Below are 21387 nucleotides of genomic sequence, written 5' to 3'. Positions count from 1 at the left end.
GTGTGTCCTGCTCCCAGAGGCCCTGACACTCCTGGGGGCTGAGCACATAGTCTGAGAGTTTCCAGCGGTAGCGCCAAACCTACAAATCCTGCCTGCATGAGAGGGACCTGGGGGCATCACTTGAGAGAACTACCACACAAAGAACTATGCTGGGGGCTCAGGCAAGTTATGTGGACCCAGGTCCACTGGGGGCTGACATGGTGCAGGGCTAGCTGGAAGGTCAGGATTGGAGCAGGCACCCCAGATGTCAGACAAGATCAGCACTTCTACCTGCCCTGGCAAGGACAACCCTCTGCAGAGGCAGGGCTGGTACAGCTGGATAAGAGGTGAACGCATACCTTCCCTCAGGCACTCTGCCCTCTGGAACACCCTGGTCCCTAATCGAGAAACAATGCCCAGGTCTTCAACCCTCTGGACCACCAAGTCCCCCAGAGGCTGGGTCCCCAGAGCCAACAGAATCTCTGGGAAGGGCCACTGTGCTCCTGTGGATGCCCGTGGGGTCAGCACTACCCCACAGGCGTCTGCAGATAGGAGGCCAGGTTGAATCTGCCTCCTGTCCAGCATCCAGGGTCACCAGTCTGGATACTCAGGGAAGACAGGGCTGCTGAGAAGCCCGTTGGTGTTGAGTGTGGATCACTTCCGACACACACGTCACAGGGCCAGTCACAACCACTGGGACAGGGGAGCAAGGCTGTACTACATACCATTGCCTTTGTCTGAGCGCTGCGGGTGGCTGTTGACAGCATTGGGGACCCCGTGAGTGGCCCAACGTGTGTGGGCAATGCCAAAGTGGGTCTCAAATTCCACCTTCAAGTCCATGCTGTCTTGTTCTAGATGAAGGAAAAATGTTTGCCACACTTTAAAAATAAGCATTGACGTGATGCTGTTATCTAAGGTGGCTTCATTAAATGGAGACACAGCCACACCAAAAGTACATTTCATCATAAACCACAAAGGCCCCATTCTGGGGGCTTCTGCCAGACCCTTGCGTTACTTAGCACTTATCAATAACTTAACTCACTTACTTGAAATAAACTTACTTTAAAAATAAAATTATAGGTCCCTACCATAAATGGGAAAGCAGTATCATTTGCCAGAAAAATTAAAATACATAAGTATTAAATATTGAAAACAATTCTCAGAGCACCATCACCTGAAATAAACCATCCCATGTTCCGGGCAACAGTTTTGCAACATGGATTTAACCCTCCTTCCATTTCTCCATGCTTGAATAGGTTAAGTTTTTAGTCTCCAATGCTGTTGGAATGAAAGATTTTTAAAGTCACCTAGGCTATATTTTCGAGAAGGCAATGGCACCCCACTCCAGTACTCTTGCCTGGAAAATCCCATGGACAGAGGAGCCTGGAAGGCTGCAGTCCATGGGGTCGCTGAGGGTCAGACACGACTGAGCGACTTCACTTTCACTTTTCACTTTCATGCATTGGAGAAGGAAATGGCAACCCACTCCAGAGTTCTTGCCTGGGGAATCCCAGGGATGGCAGAGCCTGGTGGGCTGCCATCGATGGTGTCGCACAGAGTTGGACACGACTGAAGTGACTTAGCAGTAGTAGGCTGTATTTTTTACTCTCACTTGGCAAGTCTTCCACTTACTGTAAAGTTCTTCATCAAGAGCTTTGACATTTCCTCTTTTCTTGACTAGCTGGATATGCCTTTCTTTGACTTCATTATTATTTCCATCAATTGCCACACCTGTAAAGCAAACATGATTTTTGTATTGGCATTTGTTTTGTCTCTCACACTTCACTGTAGGGAGCAACCCAGGGTGAGGGCTATAGAACCGAGTTTATTAGTTCTCACTCTTTAGGCTTGCAGCCGAGAAGAGAACCAGACAGTGTTAGAATATCAACTTGGAAACAAGAGGCTATGACTGTGGCAGTGCTTACCAGCAAGCAAGGAACACAAGCCTAGAACCCCTGCTGCGGCCGCTAACCCAGGATGACTCCTAGAGGCCTGCCTGCAGGAGGGGTGCCACCACATCTGCCACCAAAGGCAGGGGGCTCATTCAAGAACGCTTCTGTGCTTTGCATTCTGCTACGTTAGCAACAGTGTTTCCCCTGCACTAGTGTTCCTGCAATCTCTCATCTTGCTTTCTATTAAGAATTTATGGCGGCGGCGGCGGTGGTGTAGTCGCTGAGTTGTGTATGACTCTTGCGACCTCATGGATTGTAGCCTGCCAGGCTCCTCTGTCCATGGGATTCTCCAGGCAAGAATGCTGGAGTGGGTTGCCTTTTCCTTCTCCAATTAAGAATTTATAGGGATATATAATTATCTGGCTCTTCTTTTTCTCCTAAGGCTGCTTAATTAAAAATGGGAACAGACTAAATAGCCACCTCTTATGTGGATGGAGAAGTGAACTGTGAGATAGCCATCCAGAAGAGTACTGTGCAGTCACTTAGATCATGTTAGGAAGCATTGAGGATAATGGAAAATGACAAGGCAAGTGAAAGAAGAATAAAAAATTACAGAACAGCATAAGCGTGATTAGGTAAAAACAATAAATAACTGCGTGATACCTCACTGTCCCCAGACGCCAGATAACCAGAAGAGGTACTGATATTGACGGGGGCGCTTCTGATGGACTCTTTCTTACCCTTGTTTTTCCTTTCTACTTTTCCATAGAAATTTCAAATTTCTTTAATGAACAAGCATTATGTTTGCATGGTGGTCTCCTGCAGAGCTTACCTGCTGAGTCATAGCCTCTGTACTCAAGCCGCTGCAGGCCCTTGATGAGGGTTTCAAAAATCTCCTTCCTTGTCCGGGGGACTCTGTAATTCATGTAGGCAAAGATTCCTGTTAAAAGAGGGGGAAATTATACATTTTCAAAACACTTAGTTCATGTTTAGAAGAAAACACTTCTGGGGACACAGACACCACTGGAGGTGCATCACTGGAGAGCTTCCTCTGCAGGCCTTCCCCAGACACGATGGGAGAAGAGCCGAACTCCCTTCCTGCTTCTAGAAGGGCACGGTATGCGGTCCTCCTGCAGTGACTGAAGAACCCATGAAGCCTGTGAAGAACACGCGCACACACAGCATGGCCTTGCGATTCCACGATTTCTCCGCTGGACATACTTGTAGAAGACATCGTCCACTGTGGCAGCATTTATAATAGGAAAGATCAGCAAAACAAAGCAACTACCTAGGGACACCTGGCAGTCCCCGCTATGTGAACTGCTTGGTTTGCGCCGAACACTCCTAGGAAGAATGACAAGCAGATCACCTCAGCCTCCCGCCACGGGCAGGAGCAGGGGCTGGGGCCTTAGTTCCACTTTCCACTTGGCCTTGTGGCTTGGAGCATTACGTTCAACAAGCACTACTGTTATACAATCAGTTCAGTTCAGTTCAGTCGCTCAGTCGTGTCCGACTCTTTGCGACCCCATGAATTGCAGCACGCTGGGCCTCCCTGTCCATCACCAACTCCCGGAGTTCACCTAAACTCATGTCCATCGAGTCAGTGATGCCATCCAGCCATCTCATCCTCTGTCATCCCCTTCTCCTCCTGCCCCCAATCCCTCCCAGCATCAGAGTCTTTCCCAATGAGTCAACTCTTCACATGAGGTGGCCAAAGTACTGGAGTTTCAGCTTTAGCATCAGTCCTTCCAAAGAACACCCAGGGCTGATCTCCTTTAGGATGGACTGGTTGGATCTCCTTGCAGTCCAAGGGACTCTCAAGAGTCTTCTCCAACACCACAGTTCAAAAGCATCAATTCTTCGGCACTCAGCTGTCTTCACAGTCCAACTTTCACATCCATACTTGACCACTGGAAAAACCATAGCCTTGACTAGATATACCTTTGTTGGCAAAGTAATGTCTCTGCTTTTTAATATGCCGTCTAGGTTGGTCATAACTTTCCTTCCAAGCAGTAAGCGTCTTTTAATTTCATGGCTGCAATCACCATCTGCAGTGATTTTGGAGTCCAAAAAAATAAAGTCTGTCACTGTTTCCCCATCTATTTCCCATGAAGTGATGGGACCAGATGCCATGATCTTAGTTTTCTGAATGTTGAGTTTTAAGCCAACTTTTTCACTCTCCTCTTTCACTTTCATCAAGAGGCTCTTTAGTTCTTCTTCACTTTCTGCCATAAGGGTGGTGTCATCTGCATATCTGAGGTTATTGATATTTCTCCCGGCAATCTTGATTCCAGCTTGTGCTTCTTCCAGCCCAGCATTTCTCATGATGTGCTCTGAATATAAGTTAAATAAGCAGGGTGACAATATACAGCCTTGACATACTCCTTTTCCTATTTGGAACCAGTCTGTTGTTGCATGTCCAGTTCTAACTGTTGCTTCCTGACCTGCATACAGATTTCTCAAGAAGCAGGTCAGGTGGTCTGGTATTCCCATCTCTGGCTTGGAGAATTTTGAGCATTACTTTACTAGCATGTGAGATGAGTGGAATTGTGCAGTAGTTTGAGCATTCTTTGGCATTGCCTTTCTTTGGGATTGGAGTGAAAACTGACCTTTTCCAGGCTTGTGGCCTGAGTTTTCCAAATTTGGTGGCATACTGAGTGCAGCACTTTCATAGCATCATCTTCCAGGATTTGAAATAGCTCAACGGGAATTCCATCACCTCCACTAGCTTTCTTCGTAGTTGATGCTTTCTAAGGCCCACTTGACTTCACATTCCACCATTGTGATTATCTTGGTCATGAATAGCAAGCATAAAATCATCTCTTGGTCCCACAGAGAATCCTTATCATCAAGGAAGGTCTACCAGTCAGAAGATTTTGTTTGTCTTTATTTTCAGCATTCATATATCAAAACAAGATTTTCCCAAATAGGAAAAAACAGTCATCACGATGGCTCTTTTCAAACTCCTCCACTCCAGTGCTTGAGACTATGAACCCTAGGTCTGTGTATGTCTGGCTCTGGGAGTGTTCCAAAACATCATCTCTCTGTCCTTTGCCCTACTTGCCTCTCTCACAGTTCAGCTCCAATCCCACCTTCTGGGGCAGGCTTATCCGGGCCCTGGCCAGAAGTGTTTGCTTGCTCTGGTGGCTGCCCAGTGCTCTTACATCCTGAGACATCTAAACCTCCTGACAGAGTCACAGGCAGGTGCTTCTATCTTTCTATTTCTTACTGTCTCTTGGCACATGGTCCTTGTTCAATAAATGCACGGTTATTTGCATAAGGGTTAGTTGCTCAGTTGTGTCCGACTCTTTGAGACCCCATGGATTGTAGCCTGCCAGACTCCTCTGTCCATGGAATTCTCCAGAAAAGTATACTGGAGTGAATTTCCATTCCCTTCTCCAGGGGATCTTCCCAATCCAGGGACTGAACCCAAGTCTCCTGCATTACAGGTGAATTCTTTTACTGTCTGAGCCGCCAGGGATGCTAAATAAAACGACCACAAATCTGTATTAACTTAAGAGTCCATTGATGGATGAATGAACAAAGGAACTGTGGAATATATATATGTAATATTAATGGAATATCATCCAACCATAAAAAAGAAAGAAATCCTGCCATTTGTGAAAATATGCATGAATCTTAAGGGCAATATGCTAAGTGAACTCTATCAGACAGAGAAAGGCAAATACTGTATGATCTCACTTATATATAGAATCTAAAAAAAACTAACTCATGAATAAAGAAATCAGATTAGTGGTTTCCAGAGGTAGGGGGTGAGGGGTGAGGGGTGAGGGGATTAGGTGAAGGTGGCCCACAGGTACAAACTTCCAGTTATAAGATTAATTCTGTGGATGTAATGTACAGCATGGTGACAACAGTTAATAATATTCCATTGGAGATTTCAACGTTGTTAAGACAGTAGATCTTAAATGCTGTTATCACAGTGAAAAAATTAAATTATGTGAGGTGATGAATGTTAATTAATCTTGCTGGGGTAATCATTTTGCAATACGTATATACATGCGTGAATGCATGCTAAGTTGCTTCAGTCATGTTTGACTCTTTGCAACCCCATGGACTGTAGCCTACCAGGCTCCTCTGTCCATGGGGATTCTCCAGGTAAGAATACTGGAGTGGGTTTTGCCACGCCCTCCTCCAGAGGATCTTCCTGACCCAGGGATCAAACCCACATCTTTCACGTCTCCTGCATTGGCAGGCAGGTTCTTTACCGCTAGCACCACCTTGGAAGCCCATGTACATACATAAACAGATACATATATAACACATACCAATACCTATATACATATACAAGTCACTATGTTGTGTACCAGTCAGTCCTAAATATTCATTGGAAGGACTGATGCTGAAGCTGAAGCTCCAATACTTTGGCCAACTGATGCAAAGAACTGACTCACTGGAAAAGACCCTGATGCTGGGAAAGACTGAAGGCAGGAGGAGAAGGGGATGACAGAGGATGAGATGGTTGGATGGCATCACCGACTTGATGGACATGAGTTTGAGCAAGCTCTGGGAGTTGGTGATGAATAGGGAAGCCTAGCGTGCTGCAGTCCATGGGGTCATAAAGAGTCAGACACAACTGAGCAACTGAACTGAACTGATATTGTGTACCTTAAACTTACACATTGTTATATGTCAGCTATATCTCAATAAAACTGGAGAAAGTGTTTGCCAAAGATAAACCTTGGAGAAGGCAACCTGCCAAAATATAACTGAGGACTGATAATAATTATATAGCAAACCACTCATGTGATATTTCTGTAATGTCTCTAGATTATATTCAAGTTAATGCTGTACAATTGAATGAATGATTAAACTTCAATTAAGTAAATATTATATTCCACCAACTTGATGGATATGAGTTTGAGCAAGCTCCAGGAGTTGGCGATGGACAGAGAAGATGGGTGGACAGCATTACCGATTCAGTGAACATGAACTTGGGCAAACTACAGAAGGTGGTGAGGGATAGGGAGACCTGGTATGCTGCAGTCCATGCGGTTGCAAAGAATCGGATACGACTGAGCAACTGAACTGAACGGAACTGAAGGAGTAACAAGGGTCACATCACATGAAATTTAACTTACTAAAATTAATCTAGACACTCAGTCAAAAAAAGATGATAAAATTATACAGTGCTAAAAATTATATTTTGCATTTCTAGGTACTGGATGCTACCATATATAGGATATATTTGCACACAAGTATTAAGATGCAGAATTTATATTTTAAAACATGCGCAGTGTGCTTTCTGAGCAGTTACAAACATTTCCTTTTAAAAATGGCCAAGGATAATTTTGGTAGTCAGTTATTTTTGTCTTCTAGGTCAGGTGAGAAGCACTTCCCCAGCTAAGCATCTGTGCTTCAAGAGCTCACAATTTATCCTACACTTCAAACCTAAACACGTCTGGCCAGAAGATGTATTTTTGTCAACTTGCTTAAATATAAAAAAAAAGACAGTTACTTTTTAATGCAAATTTTTAACAGCTCTGTTACGATACAGGGGCTTCCCTGATGTCTCAGTTGGTAAAGAACCTGCCTACGATGCAGGAGACCCAGGTTCAATCCCTGGTTTGGGAAGATCCCCTGGAGAAGAAAATGACAACCAACTCCAGTATTCTTGCCTGGGAAACCTCATGGACAGAGGAGCCTGGCAGGCTACAGTCCACAGGGTTGCATAGAGTTGGACACGACTGAGCAACTAAACCACCACGGTTGGGATACAAGTCATATGTTGTTGTTGTTCAGCTGCCCAGTCATGTCTGACTCTTTGCGACCCCATGGACTGCAGCATACGAGGCCTCCCTGTCCCTCACCATCTCCCGGAGTTTGACCAAGTTCATGTTCATTGCACCGGTGATGCCATGCAGCCATTTATCTTCCTTCTGCTCTCAATCTTTCCCAGCATCAGGGACTTTTCCAATGAGCTGTCTGTTTGCATCAGATGACCAAAATACTAGAGCTTCCGTATCAGTCATTCCAGTGAATATTCAGGATTGATCTCCCTTAAGATCGACTGATTTGATCTCCTTGCTGTCCAAGGGACTTTCAGCAGTCTCCTCCAGCACCAGTTAAAGGCGTCAATTCTTTGGCCTTCTGCCTTCTTTATGGTCCAGTTCTCACAACTGTACCTGACCACTGGGAAGACCATAGCCTTGACTATACGGACTTTTACCAGTAGAGTAATGTCTCTGCTTTTCAACACATTGCCTAGGTTTGTCATCGCTTTCCTGCCAAGAAGCAATCATCTTCTGATTTCATGGCTGCAGTCACAATTCATGATTTTGGAGCCCAAGCAGAGGAAACCTGTCACTACTTCCACTTTTCCCCTTCTATTTACCATGCAGTAATGGGAGTGGATGCCGTGATCTAAGTTTTTTTAAAGATTTAGCCTTAAGCCAGCTCTTTCACTCTCCTTCACCTTCATCAAGAGGCTCTTTAGCGCCTCTCCACTTTCTGCCACTAGAGTGGTATCATCTACCTACTGGAGGATGTTGATGTTTCTCCCACCTATCTTGATTCCAGCTTGTACCTCATCCAGCCCAGCATTTCTCATAAGTCACATACCATAATATTATACACTTGAAATAGCGTATAATACAATGGTTTTTAAGTATATTCACAGAGTTGTGTAGCCATCACCAAAATCTATGATTAGGTAAAACTTTTCATAATATTAACTTTTCTGGAAAAAAAAAAAAAGGCAGGAAGTTCCCTGGAGGGATATGGTGAAATTCCAATCAATGTAAAGAGCATATGAGAGATGGAGCAACTCACTAAACCATTTTTGTATCTTTTAAACTGCAAAACTTTCCTGGCACCTTGGGAATTGTTCTAGAATTATACCTGCACCTCACAAAATAGAGCTAACAGCCACTGCTAATGACACAAAGGCCCATCCACAGGCCAGTTCTTTTAAATCCAAAATATTCTTCCTAAAGAGTGCTGTATGGCTCTGCTCTCCAATTCCCCCCTGTAATTCCCCTTCCTCTGGGTCACACTTCACTTCTGAACTCATGTCAGGCACATATACATCTCTGGCTCTGAGATCTGCAACAGCCTCCTTGCTTGTGGCTGCCTTGACAGCTGCTCCACAGTCCCTGATGGGCTGGAACAAGCTGGAACGGCTAAAGGGTCCCGGCCCTCAGGAGCACCAGCTGTGTCCACACCCAGTTGGGAGGCTTGGCAGCCACTCAGACACTGTTTGGTTGATTACTGTGGTGAGAGGGGTTGCCAAGAAGTGGTTTTCAAGGTCTTTGCGCAAGAAGGCATAAATCTAACTTTTAACATGAAATCTCTAGCATACCAACATGTGTTCAGTAAGTTCTTTTAAGCACTGTTTCTCTCCTCTGCTCTTGGCTGCACTTTCCCTGCATGTGACCAGATGAGAGCAAATAAACCAGCACCTCCATGAGGCTCTTATTTTTAAAAAAATAATGAAATAGAATACAAAGCTGCTTTCTTAGGAATCTTGCCTGCTATTCATGTCAGATTTCCCTTCTGGAATCCCTTCCATCAGCAATAAGAGCTGCAGAGAGAATCCATTTTTTACCTATGAAATCAGTTAAGATCAATCAGTTTTTGACAATAATAATTTAAATTTGTGCACTCTCTTGGAAGGCAATTTGCAATCTCTCAAATTAAAATGTACACATCTGGCGATCAAGCTTCTGCACTTCTAGGAATGTATCTAAGCAGATATCTGTGCTGAGATTCAAGTGTGCACGTATGAAGATCATTACTCAGTGCTGTTTGTGGTAGCTGAAGACTGGGGACAGCCTGAGGCCTGGCAGGGCGCAAGTAAGTGATGGCGCAGCCACACACGGCCACTGCAGGGCCACAGGCAGGCAGCCCTACATAGAGCATAAGGTAAAGCTGTGTGTTCTCTTGGAAAACAAGCCACATCTCCAAGATGTGTCAAGCGAAAAAGTGGCCTGCAGAGTATGTGTAAACTCTCTAAGCTGGGGCAGGAAGACAAGTAGAATATTTCTGGGAGACCCAGGGAGCAGTGGCGGCCCCTGATGAGGATGTTGGATACAAGGCAGACACTTCTTTTCCCCTGCATATGTCCTTTTTGTACAGTCAGGATACTTTGCCGTGTGCCTGCATATAGTATTTTACTATGTGCTGCTATATATATTGAGAGCGGTGGGTACAGGATTGTCATCTAGCCCAGTTCAGCCTCACTGTAGCTCCCCAGCTCTGCTCACCTGGAGGAACAGTAGCCTCAGCAAGGGAGAAAGCACTGTCTTACAGCCAGTCTCATATGAAAAAAGACCGCCTTCGGGTCACCCCACCTGAGTGACTCCTCTTTCGCCTGCTCACTAGTCTGTGACAGTGAGAAGCACAGAAGGTAGCAGCTACCACCTGCCGCCTTTGCCAAATATTGATTTCAAATCCCAGCCCACCCCTTGTTGTGTCTGTGTGGCCTGGAGCAAGTCACTGAGCTCCCAGGGGAGCATGGTGATGGCAGCACCTACTTCCCAGGGTTGTTGAGAGAATTCACAGGAGTCTTTGTAAAGCAACAGGACCAGTGTCTGCTGCATAATAGTGTCTATGTCTGTGAAAACGGAGCAGGCAAGGAGCCTCTTCCTCCTGGGGAGCATGTGGCACAAATGCAGGGATGCATAGGGCATACAAGAAGCTCTTGAAAAATGATTAAATAAAACCACAAGGAAAATAGTACCATTTTACTGTTATTTGTTTTTGGCTTTCTCCTTGGGGAAATGATGGTTAAGCCAGATGTGTGATCTGGTGACAACTTGATTAAGATGTAAATCATCCCGTACACATTTCTCTGATCCACAGGAGCCACATCACTGAGCTAGGTGCTGCTGAGATGGACCAGTCAGGGGGCCTTGCAGGGCGAGTCATGAGAGGGCGTGGTACACAGGGACCACCCCCATGCTCAGCCGATTTGCAGGCAGAGAGGCCAGATGCTGAGAGGTGGGAAAGGGGCAGAGGACTCTTGGACTGGCTCTCTGAAGAGGTGGCTTCAATTCATCCTGCAGGCACCAGCTGACAGGTCACCCACCTGGCCTATTGCAGGCTGTCCCCTCTCCCAACTTTTAAAAAGTCACATAGCCCTTTATTTCCCATATAGCACTTCCCTTCTTGTCTTCTGACTCCCTTCCAGATTATAACCTTCATGAGGATGGAGACCACACCTGTCTTGTTTATGTGTCTTATCCATTGTTTATTCATTGCCCAGAACCCAGAGCAGAGCCTAGTATATTTTAGATGCTCAGTAATTATTTTTTTGAAAGAATAAATGCATCAATAAATGAACAGGTTTAGGGAGTTGATCTTAGAGAAGGTGACCTTTGAGCTGGGCTGGATACAGCCACTCTCAATGCACAAGCAGTGAGAACCCCAACATGTAAACACTGGGGACAGAAAGGCCAGAGAGGTAGGTAGTGCTGAGCCTGATGTCCCTGTGTGTTAGCTCCTTTCACCAGGGCAGGAAGGCACTGCTCCAGTGGAAATCCCAAGACACTCAAGCACAAAGACATATGCCCCAGCATTACCCCCCTCAGCTACCATGTACGATGAGCATCCTAGGGCTGGAGTGGATAGCCTTCTAGATAAATGGGCCATGTCCTGGGGAAGGATCCCAGAAGGGGCTGCAAAGTTAATCACAACCATCCCTACGATCAGTTATGAAGCCTTCCCATGCGTCAATCTCATTTTATCTAGACCTCACAATGCCTATGCTCAGGCTGTGGCTCCCATGGACAGACAGGGCATTTCTGGCTCCAAGGCCAAAGAGTTGAGTAATTCACAGCTAGGTGTCCCTGACTGCAGGCGGCTCAACACTGCTGCCCCCTGAATTAGCATGAGACCCGTCTCAGAATCCTGCCCCAAGGGATGAGAAATAGTTAGCAGATGGGATTTGGCCTATGGGGAGATGCCCACCTGGCTGCTGATGGACACACTCAGAACTCCCTGGTGGGGTCCAGGCCATCCTGATACACCCTCCCCTGACCCTAAGGAGGTCAACCTCTTCATGGGACACTCCTTTTTCTGACTCCAGGTTTCTCTTCCCATCCAGCCCCCTCCCCACAGGGCAGAGGTAAGCCACAGCAAGGCTGATTCTCACTACATACCTCCCTCTCTTGCCCAAGAGGGATGGCAAAATCCCTCCAACCTGGTTGGAAAAATGCCCAGTCCTGGGGCAGAGGCTGCCTTGGCCCAACCACTGCAGCTCAGGGTATATCCTGTGCCCACTCTGCCACCCTGGCATCCAGAGCCTCCATCAGCTTTTCAGGGTCTTTTCTTTTTAAAAGATGTATTTAATTGGAGGATAATTACTTTACAACATTGCGATGGTTTTTGCCATACATCGACATGAATCAGCCACATGTGCACGTGTCCCCCCATCCTGAACCCCTCCCACCTCCCTCCCCACCCTATCCCTCTGGGGGGCCTCAGAGCACCAGCTTTGAGTGCCTTGCTTCATGCATCAGACTTGCACTGGTCATCTGTCTTACATATGGTAATACACTTGTCTCAATGCTATTCTCTCAAATCATCCCACCTCGCCTTCTCCCACAGAGTCCAAATATCTGTTCTTTACATCTGTGTCTCTTTTGCTGTCTTGCATATAGGGTTGTTGTTATTGTCTTTCTAAATTCCATACATATGTATGTGTTAATATACTGTATTGGTGTTTCTCTTTCTGACTTATTTCACTCTTGCATAATAGGCTCCAGTTTCATCCACCTCATTAGAACTGACTCAAATGTATTCATTTTTATAGCTGAGTAATACTCCATTGTGTATATGTACCACAGCTTTCTTATCCATTTGTCTTCTGATGGACACCTAGGTTGCTTCCATGTCCTGGCTATTGTAAACAGTGCTGCGATGAACCTTGGGGTACACGTGTCTCTTCAATTCTGGTTTCCTCGGTGTGTATGCCCAGCAGTGGGATTGCTGGGTCATATGGCAGTTCTATTTCCAGTTTTTTTAAGGAATCTCCATACTGTTCTCCATAGTGGCTGTACTAGTTTGCATTCCCACCAACAGTGTAAGAGGGTTCCCTTTTCTCCACAGCTTCTTCAGCATTTACTGTTTATAGACTTTTGGATCGCAGCCATTCTGACCGGTGTGAGATGGTACCTCATTGTGGTTTTGATTTGCATTTCTCTGATAATGAGTGATGTTGAGCATCTTTTCATGTGTTTATTAGCCACCTGTATGTCTTCAGAGAAATGTCTGTTTAGTTCTTTAGCCCACTTTTTGATTGGGTTGTTCATTTTTCTAGTATTGAGCTGCAGGAGTTGCTTGTATATTTTGAGATTAATTCTTTGTCAGTTGCTTCATTTGCTATTATCTTCTCCCATTCTGGAGGCTGTCTTTTCACCTAGCTTATAGTTTCCTTCATTGTGCAAAAGCTTTAAGTTTAATTAGGTCCAAACTGTTTCTTTTTGCTTTTATTTCCATTACTCTGGGAGGTGGGTCATAGAGGATCTTGCTGTGATTTGTGTCAGAGAGTGTTCTGCCTATGTTTTCCTCTAAGAGTTTTATAGTTTCTGGTCTTACATTTAGATCTTTAATCCATTTTTGAGTTTATTTTTGTGTATGGTGTTAGAAAGCATTCTAGTTTCATTCTTTTACAAGCGGTTGACCAGTTTTTCCAGCACCACTAGTTAAAGAGATTGTCTTTTCTCCATTGTATATTTTAGACTCCTTTGTCAAAGAAAAGGTGTCCATAGGTGTGTGGTTTTATCTCTGGGCTTTCTATTTTGTTCCACTGATCTATATTTCTGTCTTTGTGCCAGTACCATACTGTCTTGATGACTGTAGCTTTGTAGTATAGTCTGAAGTCAGGCAGGTTGATTCCTCCATTTCCATTCTTCTTTCTCAGGATTGCTTTGGCTATTTGAGCATTTTTGCGTTTTCAGGGTCCCACTCTTAAAACTGATGAGAAGAGTGAGAAAAGGTTCTAAAGGGAGAAAAACACAGATAAACACAGAGGGGCTCCAGAAGAGACTGCACATGTGAGGCGAGACAGAGGCAAGCCCTGGGAGAGGGACTGTGGCCCCTTGGCCCAGCCCACCTTGGGGGTCTGCGAATTCCAATGCTCCCTTCAAATATGGCTTGAGAGGTTATCTAGGGACTCAGGACCAAAGGCCCCACAGAGGTCCATCCATGAAGGCAGGGGTGCTTCAAACCTTCAAGTGAATTTGTTATTATAACAATGACCAGAGGGAGGGGCAATGTCTCTGGATTTCTAGCCAGAACTAGGATCACTGAACTCCTGGAACGTACCACCCCTGGGGTGTACGAGTACCAGATGGGAAGAGGGGTCATTTGGGGCTTGGACAATGAGGGAAGAAGGTCTAAGTTGACAGAGGGTGGATTGGGGTCCATATTCTGATTCTGTGGCTATAGTTTTGGAAAACGTATCCATCTTTCCAAAGATCAGCTTCTCAATGAAAAGCACTGCCCTATGATTGAGGGCAGTCCCAGACAGAATACCACCTATACCTCACACAGGGTAGGGGCTTACTCCATTAGGGCTATGTCACCACCCAGCAAGGCTGGCGCCCTCCAGTCAGAGGTTGCTCTTTCCACTACTACCAATAATGCTTTTCAGAATTGAAGCATCTGATGTCCTTAGTCCATGAACCTCGTAGAGATTAGATAATATTCTGAGTCCTAAATTGGAAGACACCGCCAGTGAGATCTCTGCCTCATAGAATTCCTGTGTGTGTGTGTAAGAGAGTATGTGTGTGTTTGAGGGTCAGGTATGTGTGTTGGGTGTGTATTGTGTGAGTACCTGTGTGTGAGTTTGTGCTTGAGTGTCAGATGTGTATGTGTGTGTGGCATGCCAGGGGAGGTAGGAGTATACTCTTCCAGGTGAGGCCTCTCAGGATGGAGGCCACCAGGCCAAGAGCAAGGGCTGTGAGAGGGGGCTTTGGCCTCTCTGGATGTCCAGGCCTCCCTCATGCAGACCAGGGGAGGCTACTTTATTCATGAAGCCAGGAGGACAATTTCTGCTGCTTCCCTGCAGAGTGAGAGTGAGTGAGTGAGTAAAGACGGAGGTTTGAAGGAAGCACAAGATCCCACAGCTGGGTCCTCAAGCAGAGGCAGAGGAGCCCCTAGGCCTGGCTCAGGGTCAGGAGCGGGTTGGCTCCTCTGGGGACAGCCTTACCCTACTTCAGGCCTCCTCGGGGCTCCAAGGGTTAAAGTTACTACAGCACTTGAACCCCTGGAATAACAGGATACTCTGCTTTCCATGGTAAATGTGAGCAAGGCATTTTTCTTTTTAACAAAAAACTCGTGGTGTCCCTGTGCCGATAACATTTCACCATTTCACCAAAACAAAGGGGAAGCAACACACAGACACTCTAAACTGTACTGAAACACTTTCAAGAAAAAAGTTCAAACTGCCATATTTGGCTAAACTGTTTTCTTTTTTTCCTTTTCTTTACAGTGAAATATTTCCTTTGAAAATTAAAGAGGCGGATGCCTGGATGAAATTACTTGGCTTTGTATCTAATGTATCTTCAGAACTTTCTCCCAAGAGTGTTTGTAACCTCAAGTTCCCATTCCTTTATAAGCAAATTTTTGCTAAATATAAAAATAAACTCAATTTTAAAAGCTCCGTTTGTTAATCTTATATCACAAAATCTCCAGAAGGTTTCTCGGACCTCGGGAAACCCCTGATGAATAAGACTGATCGGGAAATGGCATGACGATGGAGAGGAGGAGGAGCAGGAGGAGGAGGAGGAGGGTAGCAGCCTGTGCAGAGCCCCTGCTCGGCTGGCCTCGCTGCAGCCCTCCACATGAGAATGCCAAAGAAGTCCCACAAGCAGGGGCGCTGGTGTTCGGAAGCTGCTAAGACTGGCTCCTAAGGACCAACTGTGTGCTAAACTCAGTGCTAAACTCAGGGACCTCATATTTGATGACCTACCTGAAATCAGCCATGGTAAGAGTATTCTTACCACAGAAACTGATGAACTAAAGAGCTAAGGAGCTGTTTAACATTTATCTGCACATCACTGGGTAGGGCGGAGAAGGCAATGGCACCATACTCCAATACTTTTGCCTGGAAAATCCCATGGACGGAGGAGCCTGGCAGGAGTGACTTCACTTTCACTTTTCACTTTCATTCATTGGAGAAGGAAATGGCAACCCACTCCAGTATTCTTGCCTAGAGAATCCCAGGGGCAGGGGAGCCTGGTGGGCTGCCATCTACGGGGTCGCACAGAGTCGGACATGACTGAAGCGACTTAGCAGCAGCAGCAGCACTGGGTAGGGGGTTCTGTTTCTCAAGATTCCTGTGACTTGGAGAGGCAACAAGCTAGGTAACTTGACCCCCGAGTCTGTGCTCTATCAACTCAAGCCCAGTCTCTTCTGAGGTATCCATTCATGAACTGGACTGTTACAAGGAGGAAGGGAGTGTCAAATATGACAGGGTTCTGAGAGCCAAAAGAACTTTGGGACAGAAAGGTGAGCTCTCCTGAGTCAAGTAATCTCCCTGACTTGCTGTTTCCTCAGCTAAGACAAGAGGCAAGCAAACCCCCACAAGCACCTGACAAACTCTCCTGAAAGACCCCTGTGCAGACGGTGTGTGTAGTGTGTGTGTGTGTCCTGGCCTGTCTTGATTCTGGGGAATAAAATCATGCCTGTGTCTTGCAGAAAGAGGTAAGTGGAGAGCAAGATGCACATTATTTATATGACATGGGAACTGACTTTTAGAGAAAGTAGAAACCTACTTGGTCCAACTGGGTATGTAGCATGATACCAGTGAAGGAAGGGATATTTAACTGATGCCCATGTTCACCTTCTGACTGCAGTGGCTCTAGTTTGAGAGTGGAGTGCTGGGACCAGAGGAGTTGGGTATGGATCAGGAGCCCTCTGGTCAATATGCTTCTGGCTATCTGGACAATCTGTGGCTATGTGGGACTGGCAATACTGGACTATTCTTAGGGAAAGCATCTGAAAGCAAGAATCCAACTCTAGTAGGGTGAATAATGGCCCACAGAAAGGTTACTAAACATATACGGTTATAGTAGGAGATGGCAACCCACTCTAGTACTCTTGCCTGGGAAATTCTATGGACAGAGAAGCCTGAAGGGCTACTGTCCATGGAGTTGCAAAGAGTCGGACATGACTGAGCACAGACATATATATGAAGGACAGGGAAGATTTAAGAATTCACAGACAGGACATGCAATTCTTTCTGTCAAATCCCCACGCATGCATGCCACCATGCCCTTGCATACGCTGTCTGGTATGCCTAGCACCCTCTTCTCTCTGCAGAGCTCATTCTTGAAATCAGGCCTGTGGCACTGCCCCAGGTCCCCCCCTCTCTTCTGGGGAAAGTCAGTGTCCCTGTCTCCACTATGCTGGGGTCCCAAGCTCAGACTGCGTGGGGGCCATTAGGTAACATCTGGGAGTGAGGCAGCTGAGTCAGCATGGGAGAACAAGGGCGTCTGCACCTGTCATTCCAGGGGCCACTGTAAACTATTCAGAAACATGGACTCAGAGTTGCTCATCTTTGGATTTTTTCAAGGGAAGTCAAAATCCTACCTAATTGTGTGAAATCTCCCTATTGTGTAGCTTGGTAAGTACAGTAATTAAAAAAATAAAGTTTCTGTTTCCGCACCAAACAGAAAGATGTCTGTCTGCTGGTCTGGCACGGGGCTGCCAGGCTAAACTTCTCAGTTCACTGAAACTTGGAGGGTCATCTGCATAGTGTGCGAAGGGTCAACTACAGCTGGGTCTAGCTTCCTGTGGGAGAAGCCGCAAAGAGAAAGGGGATCAGGAGCCACTGTGAGCCTGGTCATCGGCAACTGATTAGGAAAGACCTCTAGTTCAACTCCTGCTGACCCCTGCAGAAACAGCTCCAGAGATCCGAGCTCTGAGATGGCTTCGAGGTGGCAGATCCCAGTTGAGCCACAGCCAGTCCAGAGAAAACAACTGCTCAAAGATGTGCACAGATTTCCCTGGGCCTCAATTTCCCCAAATGTAAAGTGAAGAGGGTAACTGGTTTATTCCAGGAGCACCTTCACAATTTTTGCACTATCCTGGTATCAAATGCACAATTATTTCTTGAATATTTTTCTATAAATTTGACAAAAGTTCCAAAACTTAAACAAGTTCATTACAAAAGGAAAACAAACAAAAAGGAAAACCAGTATCACTTGCCATATATATATATACAGACCACACAATAATCCAAAAAAACGCTAACAAACCAAACCAATGGGTTCCATTCCTGCCCACTATTGTTGTAAGCTCCGAGCCCAGGACAGCTTCTTCTGTGCAAGACTTAGAAATATGTAAAAGACACATTAGCGCCCAGCTAAGACTTTCTCTTGGCTACAAGAAAAGGAAACAACTTCCCCATGCAGGAATTCCACAAGACTTGACTTTACTGAGGGTTGGAGGGTGGGGTGTACCAGTGTGGAGCCCTGATGGGTTAGTTACAAACCAAAGTTGGGATGGAAAGTTAAGGTGGTTGTAAAGGCAGAAGGGCATCTGAGAGGAAGAAGGAGGGAAGCTGCTCATGCTAGAGGGGCAGACCCAGTGGGAGGATCTCAGTGTACCAGTCTGCCTCTAAGACCACCAGGGGGCCAAGGGCCTTGAATGCCACACTGAAGAGTTTGGAACCCAAAGCCCTTTGGCAAAATTGCCACCTTTGCCTTTTCTCTCTCCCCAGGAATGGCCTACAGGCAGCCCATTATATACAATAACAATGATGCCCAGGAATCTTGACATTTTTGCTGAGGGTTAAGAAATTTAAATTGATGTCTGTTTGGCCTGGGGCAGGCTGCATCCCAAAAGTCGGCTGCCTGCTCCTCCATCAGTCGGTCCTTTTTCACTTTTACAGGAGCGCCTGGCCTCAGAAACAAGGCCTGTACAGACTTTGGCCCACAGCTCACCGCTGGCACACTCCACCCCAGTAGCCCTCAGCAAAGTCAGACAGAGGCCTTTCATGGCTTCAAACGTTCCAACAGGTCCTCCACCCACAGGAGGCTGAAATGGGTAACTGAATCCCACTCAATTAAAAAAAAAAAAAAAAAAGGCACAGTGACCTTTTGTCCCAGCAGAAGTTCTCAGCCCTGTCCCCAGCACGGAGGCGACCCAGCAAAGAGAGTAAGGGATCGTTGATGCGCGCGCCGGGCCGGCCGCCCTCCCCACCGTTAAGGGGTCACCGCGGTACTCAAGAGGCGGAGGCCCCAGCCCTCTCCCAGTCTAGGGCTTCTTCTCCCAAATTCCGCCCCACGCTCGGCGGTTGGTGTTGCTCCTTCCCAGCGCCTCCTCGAGCGCTTTTTGCAATAAAGGGGCGACAGTACGGAATCCACCCTTCTAGGGACAAGAAGTTCACTCTGGGACGCGAGGAGGACGCACAGGCCCTTCCCGAGCGCACCAGGGGCCGCTCCCCACACCACCGGGGTGGCGCAGGTGTGGTCGCCTCTCCTCAGTTGCTGGAGACGGAGAGGCGGGATGGGCACCCCGAGCCCGGGGAGCACGCTAGCTTGCGTCTGGCCGCCTTTGTGGGAGACTTGGGGGCGCTTTCCTCACTGGACATGAGGTGCAGAGGAAACACACCTCTGTGTTTCGAGGGCCCAGGACAGGTCCAATTCCTTCCCCGCTGTGGGCTGCAAACTGGGGTGAGGCGACCCCCTGCTTCACTCCGCAGTGGGACGACCAACTCGGCGGCAGGCCCAGCCCGCGAGAGCCCCTCCTCAGTCGGCGCCCCCACTTCGCGCCGCCTTCAGTCCCAGGCACCCGGCTCTCGGGCCCAGGCTCTGAGAGGCTGGGGCTCCGGAGCCCGCGGCCGCCGCGGCGATGGGCGCTGCACTCACCGCACATCTCGGCTGCTCCTCGTGCCCCTCCTGGATCCCGGCCTCCGCTCGCCGCTAACCGCCGACACTCCGGAGCGCGCCCGGGCCTCCGGCCCTTATACCCGGAGCCCGGCGCCAGGGGCGGGGGCGGGGCGGGGCCTCTTTCCGCCTGTCCGCTCCCCATTGGCCGCCGGTTGTCGTGACAACGGCGGGCACCAGGCCCCCGAGAGTCTGCACGCCGCAGGCGAGGGGCGGCTTCCCGGCTGTAACACGTGCGTGCAGGAAACAGGTTGGTGGTCGCGGCGAGCTTGCTGAGTTCAGATCGAGACTCATCCACAGAGTAAGTGTGAGTGGCACCTAGAGCAGGGGCCCCAGTCGCTCTGTGCTTCAGTTTCCCCGTCTGTAGAATGGGCATAGCAATGAAACCTACCTCCGGAGATGTAATGCGGTGCCATTTAATCAAGTGTAAGTCACAGAGCCCTATGTCCCGCATAATAAACCGCGTTTCGAGTGTGAGTCCCTCTGCGTGCTAGACTCCTCTCAGCGCACAGGTAGGCTCAGAGATGGAATTGGACTTTGCCAAAATCCGGCGGCGGGGGCGCTGTCAGAACTTGAACCTGGGATTTACTGCAGAGCCGGAAATCCGAGGCTGGGATTCCCCATGAATTGAGCAAAGTTGGGGGAGCCCAGGAAGCCACTCAGTCCCAGAGGTGTGCAGGCCCACGTCTCGGAGCAGCTGGCCTGCGCTCGGCAGGTCTAATCTCGGGAACCCTAATCTGGCCCCGCAGTGAGTCACCGAAGCCTGAGTTCCTGGCGGTCCCTTCCTCTCCCCTCCGCGCTTTTAGCTTGGTCTCCCGAGGAAGGTCATGAGAACTGGCCCAACATTTGCGTACTTTGAGGCCATCTGGTATTTTTTATTTTACTTTAAAAAAAATTCTGAAATTCTAAACAGATACTCTTCAGTCGTATTGCTGCTGCTGCTGCTGAGTCGCTTCAGTCGTGCCTGACTCTGTGTGACCCATAGACGGCAGCCCACCAGGCTCCCCTGTCCCTGGGATTCTCCAGGCAAGAACGCTGGAGTGGGGTGCCATTTCCTTCTCCAATGCATGAAAGTGAAAAGTGAAAGTGAACTCGCTCAGTCGTGTCCGACTCTTAGGGACCCCATGGACTGCAGCCCACCAGGCTCCTCCGTTCATGGGATTTTCCAGGCAAGAGTACTGGAGTGGGGTGCCATTGCCTTCTCCGTATTAGAGGGGGGAAAAAACGAAGCTTTTTCCATCTTGTCTAGAACAGCTTTCCTGATGTAATCTGTCTCTAGCGTCACAAGACTCTGCAGGCCTTGGCAGGAGGAAGCGTTTATTGTACCCATTGGACCTTTGAGAAAACTGAGGCTGAGCACCGGTAAGGAGGGGGTTGGTTGAGTAAAGCTGCTGGGAAACAGGTGGTTTTCAGGAGCTGCCACATTTGCTTTCCCCCCTCCACAGTGCACTGTCACTTTCACTCACTCCTCCCCTCTTTCCTGAGCAGCTGGCTTCGTGCCTGTCCAAGTAGTAGGGACCTAAAGGTGAGTAAAAATAGATCTAGCTTGGGCCCTCCTGGTGCTTACAAAGTGGTGGGGAGGCAGACATTTAGTCCAGTGTCACAGAGAGCTGGGCAGTTCCAGGTAGGATATAGGGAGAGGGGCCAGAACTGGCTGA

General features: G+C 47.6%; 1 protein-coding gene and 1 non-coding gene across 2 annotated transcripts in view; one reads left to right on the top strand and one right to left on the bottom strand.

Annotated features, from left to right (window-relative positions):
* The window catches only part of GFPT2 (glutamine-fructose-6-phosphate transaminase 2), a 44528-nt gene extending 24649 nt beyond the window's left edge, over nt 1–19879 (bottom strand). The window contains exons 1-4 of the mRNA XM_004008379.6: nt 19712–19879; nt 2704–2811; nt 1612–1710; nt 705–830 (exon numbers count right to left, since the gene is read on the bottom strand). Of these exons, the coding sequence (XP_004008428.6) occupies nt 705–830; nt 1612–1710; nt 2704–2811; nt 19712–19874 (496 nt within the window). The 5' untranslated portion in view covers nt 19875–19879. The remainder of the gene's footprint in view (nt 1–704; nt 831–1611; nt 1711–2703; nt 2812–19711) is intronic.
* TRNAR-ACG (transfer RNA arginine (anticodon ACG)) lies at nt 7395–7466 on the top strand. Its single transcript has one exon. It is a non-coding gene; the product is annotated as a tRNA-Arg (tRNA).
* Nucleotides 19880–21387: the final 1508 nt, after the last annotated feature.

Source organism: Ovis aries, chromosome 5, assembly GCF_016772045.2.
Source record: "Ovis aries strain OAR_USU_Benz2616 breed Rambouillet chromosome 5, ARS-UI_Ramb_v3.0, whole genome shotgun sequence".
Lineage (NCBI taxonomy): Eukaryota > Metazoa > Chordata > Mammalia > Artiodactyla > Bovidae > Ovis > Ovis aries.
Note: the sequence above shows the minus strand (reverse complement) of the source record. Positions and strands in the feature narration are given on the sequence as shown.